Source organism: Amia ocellicauda, chromosome 8 (genome assembly GCF_036373705.1).
Source record: "Amia ocellicauda isolate fAmiCal2 chromosome 8, fAmiCal2.hap1, whole genome shotgun sequence".
Taxonomy (NCBI): Eukaryota; Metazoa; Chordata; class Actinopteri; order Amiiformes; family Amiidae; genus Amia; species Amia ocellicauda.
The window spans coordinates 42,298,137-42,316,528 of NC_089857.1; the positions used below are offsets into that span (position 1 = coordinate 42,298,137).

An 18,392-nucleotide genomic window follows, 5' to 3' on the forward strand; every position below is an offset into this window, starting at 1 on the left:
TTTTGTTTTGTTCTCTTTTTGTGGGGAAAATGCAAGTGTTTTTTTTATATATATATCTTTCAGCTGTAATTGGAGGGAGTGAGTTCCTGCTGATGTCCGCCTGATGGGAATGCTCTTTAGCACAATTATTTCAGCCTGTTAGTGCTCCCTGGATCACAGCGAAACCCAGAGACCGTGATCAGACTAGGATACGCTCTTCTGCCTCTCGCTCAGACAGGCTGTCCTGGTCCACAGAGCTCACAAGAAACGACCCTTGGGTGGCGTTTCTCGGCGTAATTAATTAGAACCAAAGGAAGGACAGGAGCAAATTTCCATTTAAAAAGCAATACCTTGTCAATATCACTGTCCTTTCAAAAGCTGGGAATTTGGGAGTGATATGAAATGTTTACAAGTGTATAACTAAATGTGTGTGTGTGTGAGAGAGAGAGAGAGAGAGAGAGAGAGAGAGACAGAGAGTTTGTGTATATTCTAAATGTAATTATTACTGAAATGGTGTCCCTGTGTTCATATTAAATGTTCTAATCACATTTGTAAAACATATACACGATATAACAAATGTTGAAGCAAAAACGATTAAAAAGGAAACGGAATCAGACTGAAGGATTAACTTTCAAATGTTTTATTACTGACACTTATATATATATAATATTTATTTTTTTATTTTATTATTTTAATGTATTCTATCGACCTGGATTACACTGACCAAGACCAAACTGAGTCCAGTCTGTTTGTAGATCCAGTTTTAAACGCAGGCAGGTTTCTGATTTTAATTAATTCATGTTCTTTGTCTCCCACAGCTTCCACAGGGGATTACCAGATTTCACCGCAGGAGTCCGGCAGCGGAGCCCCCCACGCCCCCGTGCAGCATGGTGCCCCCCATGGTCGAGGTGCGGAGTCTTCTGGGCCATCGCTGGCGTTGGAGAGCGACGCTGAGCCTCCACACCTGCTAACCGCCTGCAGAGATCAGTGCCAGGATGTCATTTTGGAAACACAATCGGGAGACTTGTGCAAAACTGCCAAAGTATTCTCTGCGATGATCCCGGTCAACGGGGCCGGCGTGGACCAACTGGACACGGCCAAGCAGGTTGAGGATCTGCAGCCGGACGTCCAGCCGGATATAAGTATGGACTCTTGCACGTTGGAGAAACCTGGAGGGATGCTGCTGACTTCCAGTGCGGCTGCTGCAGCCCCAGCCGGGGTAACGGCGAGGGATACGGTTTCTGTGTGCTCAGCAGCGGTGCGGCCACGTTCAACGAGTGCAGAAGAAAGAGGAGACGACGGGAATGCTCTCACGGGCCAAGAAAAACTGTTGGCAACAGCAGCTCCAGCTGAGTTAACACAAGGCCCTGGGGCTGCGGTGCCCATGAGAGCCGAGTCGGGGGAAGGGGCCGAGCGAGGAGGGGAGGGCAAGAGAGGGGCAGCCGTCGAGGACACAGTGGCACTGCTGGAGCCCATGGACGAGTCCAGTAAGATACTCGCAGAGATCCCGGGGATTTTAACTGCCTTTCTGGATGGGGCTCAGATCAAGGAAAAGCCGCCCAAGAAAATACGGTTCACGGAGCACAAGCCCCCGCAGGGTCTGCACCGAGCCGCGGAGATGCCCGTTCCTCCGGCCGTGGAGGCGCAGGGGGAGTCGGGTCGGGCCGTGGAGCGGACGCCTCTCGCCCCGAGGGTCAACGGGGCCATGGAGGGTCACGGGGGTCGACAGGAGGGTCGGAAGAGCACCGATTCAGAGGAGGATGCACCCACTCCGGTGCTGGGTGCCGTGGAGGACGAGGTGTTCCGGGGGATTCCCGCGGTGTGTGTCGAGAGCCCGGAGAGCGAGGGCATGCTGAACAGGTAAGCCAAGTCTTTGATCCAAACGTGTACTTGATTAGTGGCAATTTAAGGGCAAGCTACTCATTGTTGTGTTAGTAGGGTACAGGGAGAGGAAAAGATGCCGAGGGAAACTACTCTGAATGGCTTGGTGTCTCAAACATCTCTCCTCTGAGGAGTTTGATGTGGGGGACCTTCCTGCCTCTCAGTGTCGGTATGTGACCCGTTGAGTCGACTCGGTTCAGCCCTAGGACTCGACAAAATAACCATTGATGTGTGGCCAGAAATGGACTGATCTCAAAAGATTTAATGAAAAGGAAGTAAGGATGTCCTTTGAGCACCAGCCAGTTGGAAAACCGACATCTCTTGGTCTTAGAGCGGCCGCTTCTCTACGGCAACACAGCGGTAGTTTTCTGGACGAGCGGAATCGCGACTCGTCGGTTTCCAGCTGTCGTGCTGTTTTCAATAAGATACAATTTCATGAACTGTGTGTGGATTTTAAAAAGCTTGAGTTACATATTTCTGGTTTCAAGACTCCATTATTTATTTGGGTTCGTCCACATATTGTTAACATATGCAGTTCGTGAAATGTAACCAAACGTGACAAGGAATGTTAGTTTTACAACATATTTCTGTACAAAGGATACGTCCATAATGATAACAAAACCACTCATTTAAAGTTATTCCATAAAACTATATTCGCTTCATGAGACTTTGAGCGTGTTGAATGGCTAAGTTGGAACGGAGTTTGTTTTTGACGCTATAAATCAATCCTGCTGGGGAGAGGCAGTGCCGGGGGTGTTCACTTTGACTGGGAATGTGGCTGAAATAGTAGAAGTTTAAAGTTTTCCTGTGGTTCAGTTCCCCCGAAAAATAGTTTTAAAGCATCTCTGTATACTGGAGACGACTTCAAAGGGTTCTTGGACAGTACAGTATGCTGTCCGCCAAAAACTTCCAAGTCGGTAGGTTTGTCCCTTTTAATGGATGATTAAGACCAACCTTGAGACCAGTGTTGTCATCAGTAACATCTCAAACCTTCAGCGCTTTCTGTACACGCTGCGTTCAGTTTCCTAGTGTCTATTTTAAGATTAGTTTTCAGCAGTTTATTAATGTACGTGAGATGCAACGACGCCCATTTGTACAGAGATAATGGGGCCAAATACTGATTCGCTGAGAACGATAAAAAAGGACGTGTGTTTAGGAAGAAGTTAGATTATATTGTTTCATTGTGAGACAGGTACTTTCACTTCCTCATAGATTGGCATTTGCAACAGTATTACAAACAGTACTGCCCCTGTAGATGTCTTTGTTTATGAGTCAGTGATGCAAGGCTCACTACTACCCTACTTTAGGGTATTGCAGAGGTTTGAGCTGATAAGGGGAGGTATGTTTGAAGTGGGAGGAATTGGGAGGTGCAGCAAAGCAAATAAAAATAATCAAATGACTCGGGATGAAAGCAGAACACAATTTGAGCTTTCACCTTCATTCACTTAGGCTGGGATTCAATCAAAACCTTGACCCACCCACTAATAGAAAATGACAGAAATGTACTCAGTTGCAGCTTCATTTGTTTGTAAGATGCTACTTTCTTCTAATCATGAATGTAAACGCTAACAGGTTTGTAGTTTGCAATTAGCAGATGGATCATACATTTGATTTAATCTGGCTCTTAGTGTTAAAAAAATAATAATAATAAAGGCACAATTTAACAAAACGTAATCTTACATATTTACAAATCTTCCCCTGAGGTTTTTCATCACAAAAAAGGCTCTGAAGGAGAAACTTCCCTAAAGTCCTGTATTGTCATAGCAGTGCCATGTGTCAGGTGAATAACACACATGATAGAGAAGTGCAACGATAACTCTCCCCGTGTGTGAATGTCTCGGTACCGTTGCAGGGCCCTGGCCGTGGGGGACGGAGAGGGACGGGAGGGCACAGAGGACACCACGGACGTGTTCAGCTCGCAGTTCGAGAGCATCCTGGAATCGGACCGGCTGAGGAGCATCCTCTACAGCAGCATGGACTCCCTGGACGCTCTCTCCTCCGCCGACGAGTCCGACCCCTACTTCAACTTCGACCTGCCCCTGACGCCCATGATCCAGCAGCGGCTGAAGGAGAACAGCCAGTTCCTGGAGGGTGGCGCGGAGCTGGGCCGGCAGGAGGTGCTGAGCGTGGCCACCGCCGGTAGCCGGGGCGGGAAGGCAGCCCTGGAGGTGACATCCAGCTTCCTGGAGCTCCTGCCCAGCGAGACGCTCGGCTCCAGCCAGTCGGAACTTGCTCTGAGCAGACACTCTGCCCGGCCCGTCGTCAATGGCGTGCCGGAGGACGTGGAGAAGACCACGGTGGACTCGAGCTGGCTGCACACCTGCCTGAGGTAAGTGCATCTCCTCCCACGCCAATGGTCTGCTTTACTTCTTGTAGGGGGAAGTTGCGGGTCGCTGCTGGAGAGAGCGCGAGCATTTTCACATCAACATTTTGTGATTCCATTTAGATTTTGTGTGTTCCCCATCGGGCCAGACAGTTTCGTTTCATGAAAGCTCTCTTGCCGTTTCTCCCCGGGGGGTTGTGGCTTTTCTTCCTGAATTCTTTCCTCTGTCGAGCTCAGACACACGTGAGAAGCATCGCCACCTTCCACGTTTTCCAAGTGTCCGTTATACACCTTGTTTCTGTTTAGTGCAATTTCAAAAGTCGGACTGAAGGTCACATGTTGTCGATTAACTGATTCCTGTCAGTCAGCCACGTCCTTTTCATACCTGGTGGACATGAGCTTCATTTTTTAAACTGTCCTGCCACAGAAAAGCCCCACCCGTGATTTTTTTAAGATTCTAGGAATGAACATTTTAAACCCAGGCAACGCTGTCAAAGAGCAGGAAATGGGAAGTCTCAGATAATTTTAGGAGTCTGCCTGTAGTTTCCATGTTTCAAAGGTAATGGAGATAACTCAAGAAGCAGAAATATGTTCCAGCTATTAAATGTAACGAAGGGTGTAAAAAAGATTTAAATAAAGAGCCAGTGAAGTTGTAATGGAGCAGGTAATGAAAAAAATCTGCTTAGTCAGTATTTATTTCTGTTCTGTGCGTAACTGAACGTACAGACTTTTTGTTAAATTTTGCATCCTCAAGATGAATCCGTTCTAAGTTCCCTTGACAGCTAAGTTTTCCCAAGATCCCCCTCTGCAGGACAAAACATGGTATGACACTCAAATAAAGCATCTTTAAAAAAAATAGATTAAAATAAAATAAACAAATGGAATCCCAGACACCCCTGAAAGCTACTTGGCACCGAAGCGGGAGTTAAGATCCTGAGCTGAGATGCCGTGGCCCATTATAAACAGCCCTAAACTGGGTCTGCTGTGAAGAGATCCTCTAGATGTCTGCAGGGCTAAATGGCCCGTGAAATGGAAGGCAAAGGTCTGCTGGGTTCTGCTGAACCTCTATAGTTGCTCGTTCTGCTGTTTCGTGCTGTACAATTGTGCCGTTTCCACAAAATCGCTACGTTCAGTCATTTTCTAAAAATGCTTTTGCTAAAGAGCATCATTAACACGATAATACATATCGATAAGCATGAACTCAACACTGGCCTGTCACCTTTCCCACCCTTGGCAGCAATGTGGATATAACATCATCGTTTTGCGATTCACAGTTGGAACATGGACTGAGTTTTAGGTGCGGTCTGTGCGTTTCATTCTTGTACAGTTGGCTCAATATTTAATGGACACTACGCCACATTGGAGTGGCTGCCGGGCAATCCAGGACACGGATGCAGGTCTGGTGATAATGTGGGACCGAGTTGCAGGGCTGTGTGTGTAAGCAACATGAGAGCACAAAACCATCTGGGGTCTTTAGAAGCTGCATTCTCTGTAGAAAAACAAAAAAAAATGAAACGCTAATGGTCGTTTAAGCAGATCCTGACGAGTCCCGAGCTCTGATATCCCTCAAGTGACGTTAGGTGAAGCAGTTTTATTGCTCTGTAATCGAGATGAGTGTAAATGACATGCAGTACAGTCTTAAACAAGCCTGGCATTCTTGACATCTTATTCTCCGCTGTGAGTGCAGCATGGTCTCATTGTTCAGTGGCAAGGCAGTGTGGAAGAGATCGCTGGTTCTCAACGTCTCCCCCAGTGTCTGGCCAGTCCGGTACAGAATAGTGGTGTGCTTAACAGCCCCTCGAATGGCTTAGAGAAATGGAAGTTCAATAACTTAATTACGCCATTAAGAATGTAAAGTGATACCGAAACCGTTGTATGGAAACGGTGTCTCGTCCTTTCCTATCGAGACACTACACAAATGTAATATATACGAACACTGCGTAATGAAATGGATGGTTTATGTTAATCTTGTTTACTTCACCCACCTTCCTTTATGTGATTAAATCTATACGGATGCCTATAAAGTTGTTAACCTGTGTCATACATCAGGTTAGGAGCATTTACACACTGGAGTGCGTTACACACCCTCCTCGGAACCGTTTTGTGATGCGAAGACCAGACCTACCTGGCAGGTTGTGCTATAAGAGTCCAGTGCCGTTGTGATGACAGCAAGGATTTGTTTTTTCCAGTGCAGCTTTGATAAAGAATGAGATCTGATTGCGCTAATATTGCTGATCTGCAGTGCATAAAGAAATGTGATTGAGATTTTTCTCTCTCTGCTGCTACCATACACATGATTTAGATTGAAAAAGAAAAGGTTTAAAATTGGGTTTCACTTATAAATCCCACCTCATTTACCAGATTGTTCTCTTGCTGAATATGATTGATTGTTTATTAATGATGTACCCGCTTTACTACGGAGATGTATTCTCTCCCAAAACAAATGCCACCGAGTTACTGTATTTTATTTACGTGCTGTCGTATAAATCATACATTTATCAGTTGATCGATGGGCTTTAAACTGAACATGGCACTTAAAGGCTAGCGATTCCACTGCAGTTACCCCTGAACACCTTCTACTCTCCCCCCCCCTCTCTCTGTCTTTGCTTCCCTTCATTAATGCACTGGTTTGAATTGGCACGCGCGTCAATCAGCCTCCATTCAGAGCCACAGAGACACCGCAGGCGAGCCGAGAGCATCAGTAGCCTCCGGCGGCATGAGCTCAGACCCACACTGACGGCGGTGGGCTCCGACGCGTTCCCCTTGCCTCCGAGCCGGGCAGCGACCGAGCGCGGGACTGACGGGGTTAAAAGCAGGAGCCAAGTCCTTCTCCGAGCAGGATTGCAGACATGCGGTGTGATAGAGTTACCGCTCGGCTCCCGGCGAGCCGCGGCAGCCCCTACAACTGTGTTTAAATGAATAAGCAGATTTCGGTACCTGTGTCCTAGCACCCGGGGAACAAGCGCTCCTCTGTCTCCATGTAGGTCAGTTGAGCCACCGAAGGCCAGTCACATGGCTGAGGGAAACAGAGGTGATTATTATTGACTTTCCAGTTTCGAGGCTCGTATGGGCTCCTTTGTGTCCGGGTGTTTCTCCCATCCCGGCCTGTCCGATGCCGAGCGCGCCTCCATTCAGTAAGTCTCGACCTTCAGTGTGCATGACATACTCGTTTATCATCATGACAATGGCAGCTGCTGCTTTCCACCGGCTGAAAGAAAAGGGGCAGCGCTTCTCTCTCTCTCTCAGGCTGCTAGTTCTCCTGCAGTGTCTTTTTCTCAGTGCTGTGTGTGTGTGTGTGTGTGTCGCCTGGGTGCTTGTCTGATTTCTTTAGAAAGTGAAGGTTGTTAGCGGCAGGTTTTGCTTTGCCGGCTTAACGCGGTCAATTTTCTCTCCCAGGAAGTGGGTGGTGCTCTGGCTGGCAGGGATGCGTGCCGGCTTTACTAACGCTGCAGTTATCCGTTGCCCTGAGGAGATCAAACCGATATGGCGAATGAATGAAAATAGCCATTCCTGTGCAACTTCTTTAAAGCGGTGCAGAGAAATCTGTCTGTGATGCTTCCTGTCTCACTCAGTAGGACGGGAAAGACAGTCTGATTAGGGGTGGGGTAGAAAATCAACCACTGCACCACTCGGCCAATGCAGTTGACCTCGCTGTGAAGAGGAAAGGGTTGGTTTTATTTGGGAACGCTTTCTTGGACTTTTACATGATTTGCATTTGCATCACGCTGTGCAGCTCTGATTGGCCGATCGGGGGAGGGGGCCGGTGCTCGGCTGGGGATGCTGTGAATTGTGGTATCCAGTGGGGATCTGAGGGGCTTGTGATCCTTTGTTTCCATGTTTTATTATTTGTCAGTTAAACAGGCAGTGGCAGACAGGTGTAGCAGAGAGCCCTTTTATATAAGCAGAGTCTTGATAATGTAAAGAAGCCCTGGGTGGAAGTAACCTATTTACCTACTCCCCCCCAGAGACAGGACAGGGTTTTGTTTTCACAGGCATTGATTCTTTGTGGTTGTTATGGGTCGGTAGTGACCTCTGCGCAGGCAAGACGACGCGCTGGCACATATAATGATAACATATCATTGTTATTATTTACTACGAAGACGCATCATTTTAATCTAAAAACTCCGTTAAACATCTGCTTTTTCCAGATTGGACCTAAATATAGGTTTCTGCACACGAGCAGTTTATCTTGCGAGAGTAAACACAGACACGACATGTGACCAGAAAATAGCTGTAAATGTGTCGCCCCTGTAAGTGTGTCCTATCTCCCCAGAAAGGGGAGTGGGAGGTGGCACTCAAACACAATGCGACCATAAAGACAGGACACACAGACCCAAATTCATGGTCTGTCTTTGCACTGTATCCATGGATGCATGTGTTTATAGCTTGTTTACTCTGGGGATGGGATCTTCAGACTTCACAGACGCGTCAATTCGATCCTGGGCTTGAAAGGCAGGAAAGTTTGGGAGGTTTTAGCTTTTTCTTTTTTTTTTTTACATTCTTTCTTCTGCATCTTAACTTTCACCAGGTTTACCTCTAACCTCAGCGAAAGGCCTTGTTCTGACTCAGAAGCACAATGTACAATAGACCGGCTGTGCCAAAATCTGAGGGGCTCCTGCTCTTCCTGAGGGGGGATTTTTTTGACTCATTTCTGAATAAGATTGCAGCAATTATATGAAAAGGGAGATCTTTAAATTAAAACAAATGTAGTGCGACTATGTTTTTAGCACTCAGGACTCGTGGTTAACTGATTGTTATTAATACTGTTTATCAATAGTGCAACCCTCCCTCCCGGTGTGACTAAAAGAGTGTCTTTTTAAAGACGTATCATTTTCATTTGAAGTATTAGGCCTTAGAACTGTGTCTGAGTGTTTATTTTTTATTTTTATGTAACCCTACAGTGCTTCATCAACACGAGCAGATTATCAGTGCTCTACCCGTACCTGTAGCCAGCCAGTGAACTGGGCTAATAGGGTTAATACATTGGCCTTCAGTGCAGTGTGTGTCCATCTGTCTGTGTGGAGGTGTGTGGCTGTGTGAGCAGAGTCCCTTGGTGAGATCTGGGACTTTCACTTCTGCACACAGCAGTCCCAGACATTTCCACACACATTCAGTGTGTATTACTTTAATTACAGCCTTGTCCACAACAGGATCAGCAGGTAGTCAGAGTCCATTCCCCCTCTTGTCTGAAAGGATGTTCTGCATTGCGCTGCGCCGCATCAGACAGCTGGGACAGGCCATATACAGTGAGGGGAAAAAAGTAATTGATCCCCTGCTGATTTTGTACGTTTGCCCACTGACAAAGAAATGATCAGCCTATAATTTTAATGGTAGGTGTATTTTAACAGTGAGAGACAGAATAACAACAAAAAAATCCAGAAAAACGCATTTCAAAAAAGTTATAAATTGATTTGCATGTTAATGAGGGAAATAAGTATTTGACCCCTTCGACTTAGTACTTGGTGGCAAAACCCTTGTAGGCAATCACAGAGGTCAGACGTTTCTTGTAGTTGGCCACCAGGTTTGCACACATCTCAGGAGGGATTTTGTCCCACTCCTCTTTGCAGATCCTCTCCAAGCCACTCCAGGACCTTAATGTGCTTCTTCTTGAGCCACTCCTTTGTTGCCTTGGCTGTGTGTTTTGGGTCATTGTCATGCTGGAATACCATCCACGACCCATTTTCAATGCCCTGGCTGAGGGAAGGAGGTTCTCACCCAAGATCTGACGGTACATGGCCCCGTCCATCGTCCCTTTGATGCGGTGCAGTTGTCCTGTCCCCTTAGCAGAAAAACACCCCCAAAGCAGAATGTTTCCACCTCCATGTTTGACGGTGGGGATGGTGTTCTTGGGGTCATTCCTCCTCCTCCAAACACGGCGAGTTGAGTTGATGCCAAAGAGCTCGATTTTGGTCTCATCTGACCACAACACTTTCACCCAGTTCTCCTCTGAATCATTCAGATGTTGGCAAACTTCAGACGGGCCTGTACATGTGCTTTCTTGAGCAGGGGGACCTTGCGGGCGCTGCAGGATTTCAGTCCTTCACGGCGTAGTGTGTTACCAATTGTTTTCTTGGTGACTATGGTCCCAGCTGCCTTGAGATCATTAACAAGATCCTCCCGTGTAGTTCTGGGCTGATTCCTCACCGTTCTCATGATCATTGAAACTCCACGAGGTGAGATCTTGCATGGAGCCCCAGACCGAGGGAGACTGACAGTTATTTTGTGTTTCTTCCATTTGCGAATAATCGCACCAACTGTTGTCACCTTCTCACCAAGCTGCTTGGCGATGGTCTTGTAGCCCATTCCAGCCTTGTGTAGGTCTACAATCTTGTCCCTGACATCCTTGGACAGCTTTTTGGTCTTGGCCATGGTGGAGAGTTTGGAATCTGATTGATTGCTTGCTTCTGTGGACAGGTGTCTTTTATACAGGTAACGAGCTGAGATTAGGGGCACTCCCTTTAAGAGAGTGCTCCTAATCTCAGCTCGTTACCTGTATAAAAGACACCTGGGAGCCAGAAATCTTGCTGATTGATAGGGGATCAAATACTTATTTCCCTCATTTTGAAATGCGTTTTCCTGGATTTTGTTGTTATTCTGTTATACCATTAAAATTATAGACTGATCATTTCTTTGTCAGTGGGCAAACGTACAAAATCAGCAGGGGATCAAATACTTTTTTCCCCTCACTGTATGTAGAGGCTATTGCAGCCCCGGTGCTAGTGGGGTTGAAGTCTGCTGATGAGCCAGCAGTGTGGCAGTCTTCAGTCAGGCCCTGCAGCGGAGCCGAGTTGGTAGATCCGCGGTCTTTCTCCCGTCGGGTGGGAACTGCGATACGTGGGCAGGAACGCGAAAGCTTTAATCCCCGACCTTACAATCCTTCCCAGCTGACCGATTTTTAATTCCCCCTCGGGATCCAGACCCTCTGGGTTGTGTGCGTTGGCGTGACGCGCGCCATCGGATCTGGAGCGGCGAGGGTGTATCTGAGTGGAATAATGGAGGACCGGGCCTCACAGCTGCCCCGCCGTCACTTCACCGACCTCTGCATGTGACCTGACCGATCAGAGCGGCAGTCTTTTTTGTTGTTAGTATTTACCCCAAAGGAAAGTCAGCTGAGGTCCATTTCACTGGGGTCTCACTAAATGTGCTATTAATCCGATTTGAACTAAATGTGCATTTAACTGTTCAATGAATCCCTACAACTTTGAGTTTTCCACATGGTCTGGTGTGGAGTCCTTGCATCCCAGAGGTGTCAGACACCAGTCCTGGGGGGCTGCAGTGTCTGCTGTTTTTTGTTCCAACAGGAGCTCCCAATTACTTAATTCATGTCATTATTGAGTCAGGTGGGCTTATCTAAAACTTTCCGATTTTAATCTTATAGTCGATCCCTCACAATTTGTTGACGACTCAAAACACTGAACCCACAGAACATTTCAGAGTCTGGAGAGGAGTGTACAGTTAATCCAGTTAATTGTTTAATTAAACCAAATAAGCCAAGCCAAGAGCTGGTCTGGAATGATACCCAGCTGTGGCCCCCCAGGACTGGAGTCTGACAGCCCTGTTTTATACTAACCCCTACCATCTGAATAACCCCAGCAAACACTACAGGGAATTGTGTTCAGGAGAGCAGCACTATGGTATTCAGTGTCGATGGTATATGAGGTGAATGCTAAATACTTTCTTTATAGTTCTAGAACCATGTACGGCAACTCTAACCCATCTGGATCCCATCCAGCCGGTACTGTACCGAGTCTCTGGAAGACGAACACAAGCTCGCATCCTGGGCAGCCGCTGTTTACAGTGATGGTGGAGAGGATGAAAAGGCCGCAGGGTTACTGCTCAATTACAGGCCTAAAATGAACGCGGACTCCTAAGAGCTTCCTGTGATTATGGCTGTAAGAGGCTACATTTATCTACTCTTCTGGGGAATTTGTTTTAGCAAAGTAGAAGCTTCAAATCAAGCCTCCCTCCCAGGCTGCGGTACCTAATGGCATCCTCTCCCAGCAGGCCCGTTTGGGAAGCCGAAGACCACTCTGTACTGCGACTGCGCGCCGCGGCACACAGTCTGGGTCTTCACTCGGACCGTGGCTGTTCAGTTAGTGGTTGCACGCCTGGGTGTGTTTCTGATTAAGAATGATCTCACAAAGTGTTCTGTTGCGCAGTTCGATACAACCCCAAAGATCACGTGAATGTGCTCTCCGGCACAGGACTTCAGAGAGACACACGTGGGCCATGGGACGTTTGTATATAGAGGATGAACTGTAGCTAAATTGATCTTTTAGATAGACGCACTCTTTAAGACAGAGTTTCTAACGCTGTGCATTAAAGTCATTCTTTTGCTGATTCGCAACATCAAAGATTTGCTATAATCTTCCAAACTGCTCTGAACTCAAACTGTAGTGCTGGGCTAATTGGAGACTGTTCCCCCCCTCCTCCATGACTCTTTTTTCCCTCTTTTAAAGAAGTGAAAAGCTTAAGGTCACTCGGTTGAGGAGTTCACTTTCTCTTGTGAGTCAGACTGTTTACAGGAACAGCTTCCTGCTCCTTATTGGCCCTGCTGAGTTAGGCTGGTCTAATTGGGTGCGTCTGATGGTCAGAGAGCAGGTAGAGACAGAATATCTCCACAGTCACATGGGAATATAACCCAAGCAGCTTTTATTGACGGTGAAGAGGCAGCGCCTTCTCTGGGCCTCTTCCAGGTCAGATCCCACACAGTAAGACATCCTCGGGTTCTCGACTCTATTCTCATTGCTCACATTCTCTGCTTATGACTGTTGGCTATTGAAATCGCACCACTTCAGTGAGTAAACCACTATATCCATTCTGCTATAATTAACAGATTGTTGTAATCATGAGTTTTTCCATGAGCAGCTCATGAAAAGTAAATTATGTCATCATAAAAAAAAAAAACCTAATTGTTACAGAAATAACACTACAACAACTCCGAGGGGAAACTATTTGAGAGGAAGCACTTTTAGAGGAAGCAATCTGAATTCATCGCATCCCCGTGAGCTCAGTGGCGTGCATTTTTAACAAGGTGCAGTTATTCAAATCTGTCCGTTCGTCTGCAGTTGTTCTGGATTAATATAATTTTTTTCCTGTATATTTCAGAAACCTGTTTTAAAAAAAAAAAAAATCGGGAACCTAATCTTTTATGTGAATCACTTAGACATTATATTTAGCACGACACACATCAGTCAAGTTCTTAATCTGGAGCCGTTTCAACAACACAGGGTGTAAATTCTGCCAAGCATACTGCAGTATTAGCAAAAACTCTGGCATGTAAACGTAGATTTTTCTCATACGCTGTGGCGTTGTGAGTTTCTGCACACGGCCCACAACACATTCCACTTTCAGCCCCTTGTCGGCTGTGGTCTGGCAAACTGGGTGGTGCACTTCTTTGCTGTTGGTTTTAATATGACGAATCAACTGTTGCCGGTTGATTCAGACATGAAAAGTTAAATGCAGAAACTGAAACGGTGGTATTGAAAAGTTTTACAGTGTAGGTTGTTTCTTTTAAAGCCAAGTGGTTTATTACAGTAGTGTGTCAGGTCCAAAATTTGTCCACACGAGGATGTGAGATATCCCGTGGGTACCAGCAAGTCCAAGTACATAGAATTGCATTATTTTCCTCTCAACCGTCTGATATCCCGCTTTGGCCTCTTGCCTTATATTGCCCAACTGGTCATGAGTACCTGCCCTGAACGCTGGAGTCCTCTTGGCTCCAGTGGCGACGGCATCTCTCTCCTCTTCTTCTGAGCACAAGGAAGCCCCCCCCCCCCCCCACACACAAGGTCAGACGAGATCGAACCGCTGTGGTTTAACGCCAGCGTGACTTATTTGTGCAGCTGTGTGGTTCTCCGTGAACAAACTCAACCCCTGTCTGAGCCCTGAACTTCCAAGAATCACAAACACCGCGGGTGACGGGGACACACACCGGACTGGGTCACTGGCAACGCTACAGAGGAGGAATAGCCTCCTGGTCTTACAGGGACCCTAGTACAGGATCTGCTGCCTTCCTGACGTCTGCATGTCGAGTCTTCAGAGCGGAAGACACGCCTCCTCAGAGTCACTGAAGCACGGGGTTACATCGGTCTGTCAGACAACCTATCAAGACCCAAAATTCGAGTCCGTTTAGACATCACACTGGCAATTTAACAGCAGAGGACCCGTCTCTCGAGTGGAGCTGGTTAGGAGTGTTCCGGAGCCCCGACTCCCGAATCCCTCACTCTGTCCGCCACATCAAATTATGATGTCAAAGCTCTGCAATGTCTCTTTTACACGTGTGTGCATGTCATCTCACTGTCTGCAGCAGACGAGTGGGGTCTGCTACAATGAGGCGAATTAATAAAGGTCATTTACGGCTTCCTTGGTCTGAGAGAGAGAACAGAAACCAGCCAAGCGCTATCTTTGGGCCTTCGATGCCAGCTCATGACCAGGGTGGGTCAATACTGTGACTCATGCTGTAAACCACACAGTGTTTTAGCTGGCTCTCAGACCACAATCGGGGCTCTGCGGCCTTGCTGTGCTCGGTGTTTGCCTGGGTAGTTTACGCCGGTTCAAGCCGGTTCACGCACAGAGCTGGGGATTGGTTCCTGTGTGTCCTCATCAGACCGCTTCTCCTCGTTTTATTTCAGGTTGGAGAAAGTACAGGAACAGACAGATAAAGTCTGATTAATCTTCATTAGTTTTGAAGCGACTTAAGCCTACGGGAGATGTTTATGTCTTAATTTCTTAATAGAAAATTGTAAAGCGGCCTTATCATTTGTTGGAAGGGAGGTCTTCGTTCGGTAATCGTTGGTCGGTGTCCAGTCCAGGACAGTATCAATAGTACAGACGGGGAGATGTTGGAGGAGTAAACGGGGAAGTGCCTCCGCCCTCCTCACACACCGGCATCTTGGACTTTCCCCCACAATGCGTCAGGATATAAAGATCGCTTTTTGTTATTTAAAAGCACACATCTTTCCACGCTCCTTTGGGTTGTCTTCAGTTTCTGTAACATTTTTGCTTTTAGTTACCAGGTTTCAGTGCTATAAGTGAGCTCTGGCAATGTGCATGAATCAAACATATACTACATCCATAACAGAAAGTCATACCATTGGTGTCACTGCTATTTAGTGTTCCTGTGTATTCTGTTACTTTCTAGATTTACATTTTTGCTGCTTGGCAACTGTCCCAACATAAACAACATCTGAAAGTCATCTCTTATAGGAAATGCTTTGGGGAAGTGTGCTGCAGTTACATGTTATTTATAAAGCCACAGCCGCAGCACGGTGAGAATCCAATTTGAAATATCGGACTTTAAAATATATGAATTGTGACAATCATTGGCACATCTTGTATAATAAACTTGTGCAATATCAGACAACGGCAAATTGTGGCAATTTGTGACAAATTCGTAATCTTTTGATGTTTATTTAGACAGTAACAGATGTTTTTTTTTTTTTACTTTAAAGTATAGCCACTTTCCTTGACACAATTTAGAAATGTTAGTGTATTGTTTATAATACACATTAATAATGCTATGCACAAAAAACTCCTACGTGCATTATCTGCGAGAACATGTGGACTTGAGAGCCTCAGCCCTGAACATCAAGTTGCTGTGCCCTCTATAGTGAGGAACATATGTAAAATGAAATTTGTTAGCGACGATCTTTACGCACTCACATGTTTTCCATATGAATCATGCTCTTAAGAGTTGTTCCCCATGTGGAGGAACCGAGAAGAGAAACATCCCTAGTGTGATGTTTCCAGGCCAACGGGGGTGCCTCCCAAACTCGCATACAAACACATGCATATACCCCTGGAAAATGTGCACACACTTTTATACCCCTGAAAAAAGAGTGCATACACTTTTATACCCCTGGTAAAAGAGACGTTTATACCCCGGGGAAAGAGTGCATACATTTTTATTCCCCGGGGAAAGCGTGCACACACTTTTATACCTCGGGGAAAGAGTGCATACACTTACATACCCCTGGAAAAAGTGCATACATTTTTTATACCCCTGAAAAAAGAGACGTTTATACCCCAGGGAAAGAGTGCATACACTTTTATTCCCCGGGGAAAACATGCACACACTTTTATACCCCTGTAAAAAGAGTCCACACACTTTTATACCCCTGGAAAAAGAGTGCACACACTTTTATACCTCGGGGAAAGAGTGCATACACTTACATACCCCTGGAAAAAGTGCATACATTTTTTATACCCCTGAAAAAATAGACGTTTATTCCCCGGGGAAAGCATGCACACACTTTTATACCCCTGGAAAAAGAGTGCATACACTTTTATACCGCTGGTAAAAGAGACTTTTATACCTCGGGGAAAGAGTGCGCATACACTTATATTCCCTGGAAAAAGAGTCCACACACTTTTATACCTCGGGGAAAGAGTGCATACAGTTTTATAACCTGGATAAAACGTGCATACACGTTTATAGCCCTGGAAAAGGAGTACATGCATTCCCCTGAGCTTCTCAGCTGTAAATCTGCATGTGTGGCTATGCATATGCAAGGCACCAAAGCGTTAATTGTGGCCGTGGTTCTGTCGCGTATGACTTCAGCAGCTCGTAACTGTACTCTGGGCGGCAGGATGCGAGGCGCTGCTGCTGCTGCGGGAGTTTTGGGTGAAGCTGCGATCCGGGACCAGCGCTGTTTCTGCCCGGGGACGGGACGCCAGCGCGCAGGGGCTTGTGGGAAATGCCTGTTCCGACTCGGGACGCGGCAGAGATTGTGCCCCGTAACTTTGCGTGCGGCTCTGCCCTGCTGTGACCGGTATTAGTGCCGTGCAGTTACTGGTTCAAACAAACCCCAGAAGTTCTCCATCATGCAATGCTAAGATGCGCTGCAAATAGGCGCGCAAATCAGTTTTGATAAGTTGGAGGAAGGACGGCACCCTCGGCTCTGGATGTTGACTTTCGGACGCATCTCTCCGCGGGCACCTTCGTGAGGATGGCAGGTAAAGCACGACGTGAAGCACCGGTACTTTCTCTGCCAGATCACACGGCGGAACCTCAAAGCATGCGTGCGTTTTTCCTGTTGTCTGCGCGTGTTTGTGTTCGTGCGAGGCAGGGCTGGTCGCTGCGGCTGTTTTCCAGTGTCGGTGTCTCCGCTGTAAAAGCCCCAGCGAGCCGCCCCTCTCCGGTCGTGTTTGTGCTGAGGGGAGAGCGGAGCCGGTTCATGCCAGGGCTGGTTGCGCTGTGCATGGGAGAGACTCGTCTCTGCACAAGTCAAAGCCAGGCTAGGCAGTGTTTGCTCTGCATTGGGGACACACTTGTTGAGACTATGAAAAGGTGCACATCTCCGTGGTGTCCTGCAGTTGGTGGGATTAATGCACGGTTGCACATGAGGGGGGGAGCAGCTGCCGGCGTGCATCAGGGGTCTGTCAGTCTGAACAGCTGTGCATGCTGCTGTTGCACGGCAGGCTTTTAAACTGCAGTTATTTCAGTGTTTTACAAATGCACAAGTTCAGAAGAGGATCTAGCATTGAGTGTCGGCTGTGGTTGTGGTTGTGAGTTGCCTTATTGGAGAAAGACACCATTATAATATGAATAATAGTAATAATGATATGGTGTCTAGAGTTGTGCCTCTGTGTAGTGTTTTCAGTCTCTGTATTTTTATTTTCTTTCCGTTTCAGACTTTTACCCCCCCCCATGCTGTCGGACCATGGTCTGTCTGTTCATGTCCGCTTTAAACTTGTAATGCTACTCCTATCACTGTGTTCACATTAATCACCCAGCTGTTCTCTTCTATAAATAAATCCAAATTATACTGAGACAATGGAAGCGTTGCGCTTGTGTCACCCCTCACTGCCCTGAGCTTTTCAACGTGCTGAGTTGAACCTGCCTTGAGATGCAAGCAGGCTTGGCATGGGTTTGATGAGCATGATGTAATGGGTTTTTAAAATGTCGGCTTGAGCCAAAGCTTGAACAGCCGGACTTGGGGAAATACCCACTGATGTCGTGAGTGCTTCATGAGTGTCGATTGTGTGTTTTCCTCTTGCGAGTGTGTAGCAGACATGTAGTGTTGTTCCTGTGTTTTTAGCTGCTGCCTAACTATTCACACTTTCAACATGTCCTTCCCAATTCAGAACCAGGACCTTCTAATGCTAACAACAGTTGCATTTTGACGTTGGCTGCACTTTATTTTATAATTTTGACACCAACACATTGGAAGCATATTGTAACACACACCCAATCTGCAAGAGTCTG

At 46.8% G+C, this 18,392-nt stretch overlaps 1 protein-coding gene across 2 annotated transcripts in view; it reads left to right on the plus strand.

The window, feature by feature from the left end:
- psd3l (pleckstrin and Sec7 domain containing 3, like) overlaps positions 1-18,392 on the plus strand; it is a 136,524-nt gene that overhangs the window by 43,655 nt on the left and 74,477 nt on the right. For both annotated transcript variants that reach the window (XM_066711490.1, XM_066711491.1), the window contains 2 exons: positions 798-1,839; positions 3,713-4,189. In XM_066711490.1, the coding sequence (XP_066567587.1) occupies positions 798-1,839; positions 3,713-4,189 (1,519 nt within the window). The remainder of the gene's footprint in view (positions 1-797; positions 1,840-3,712; positions 4,190-18,392) is intronic.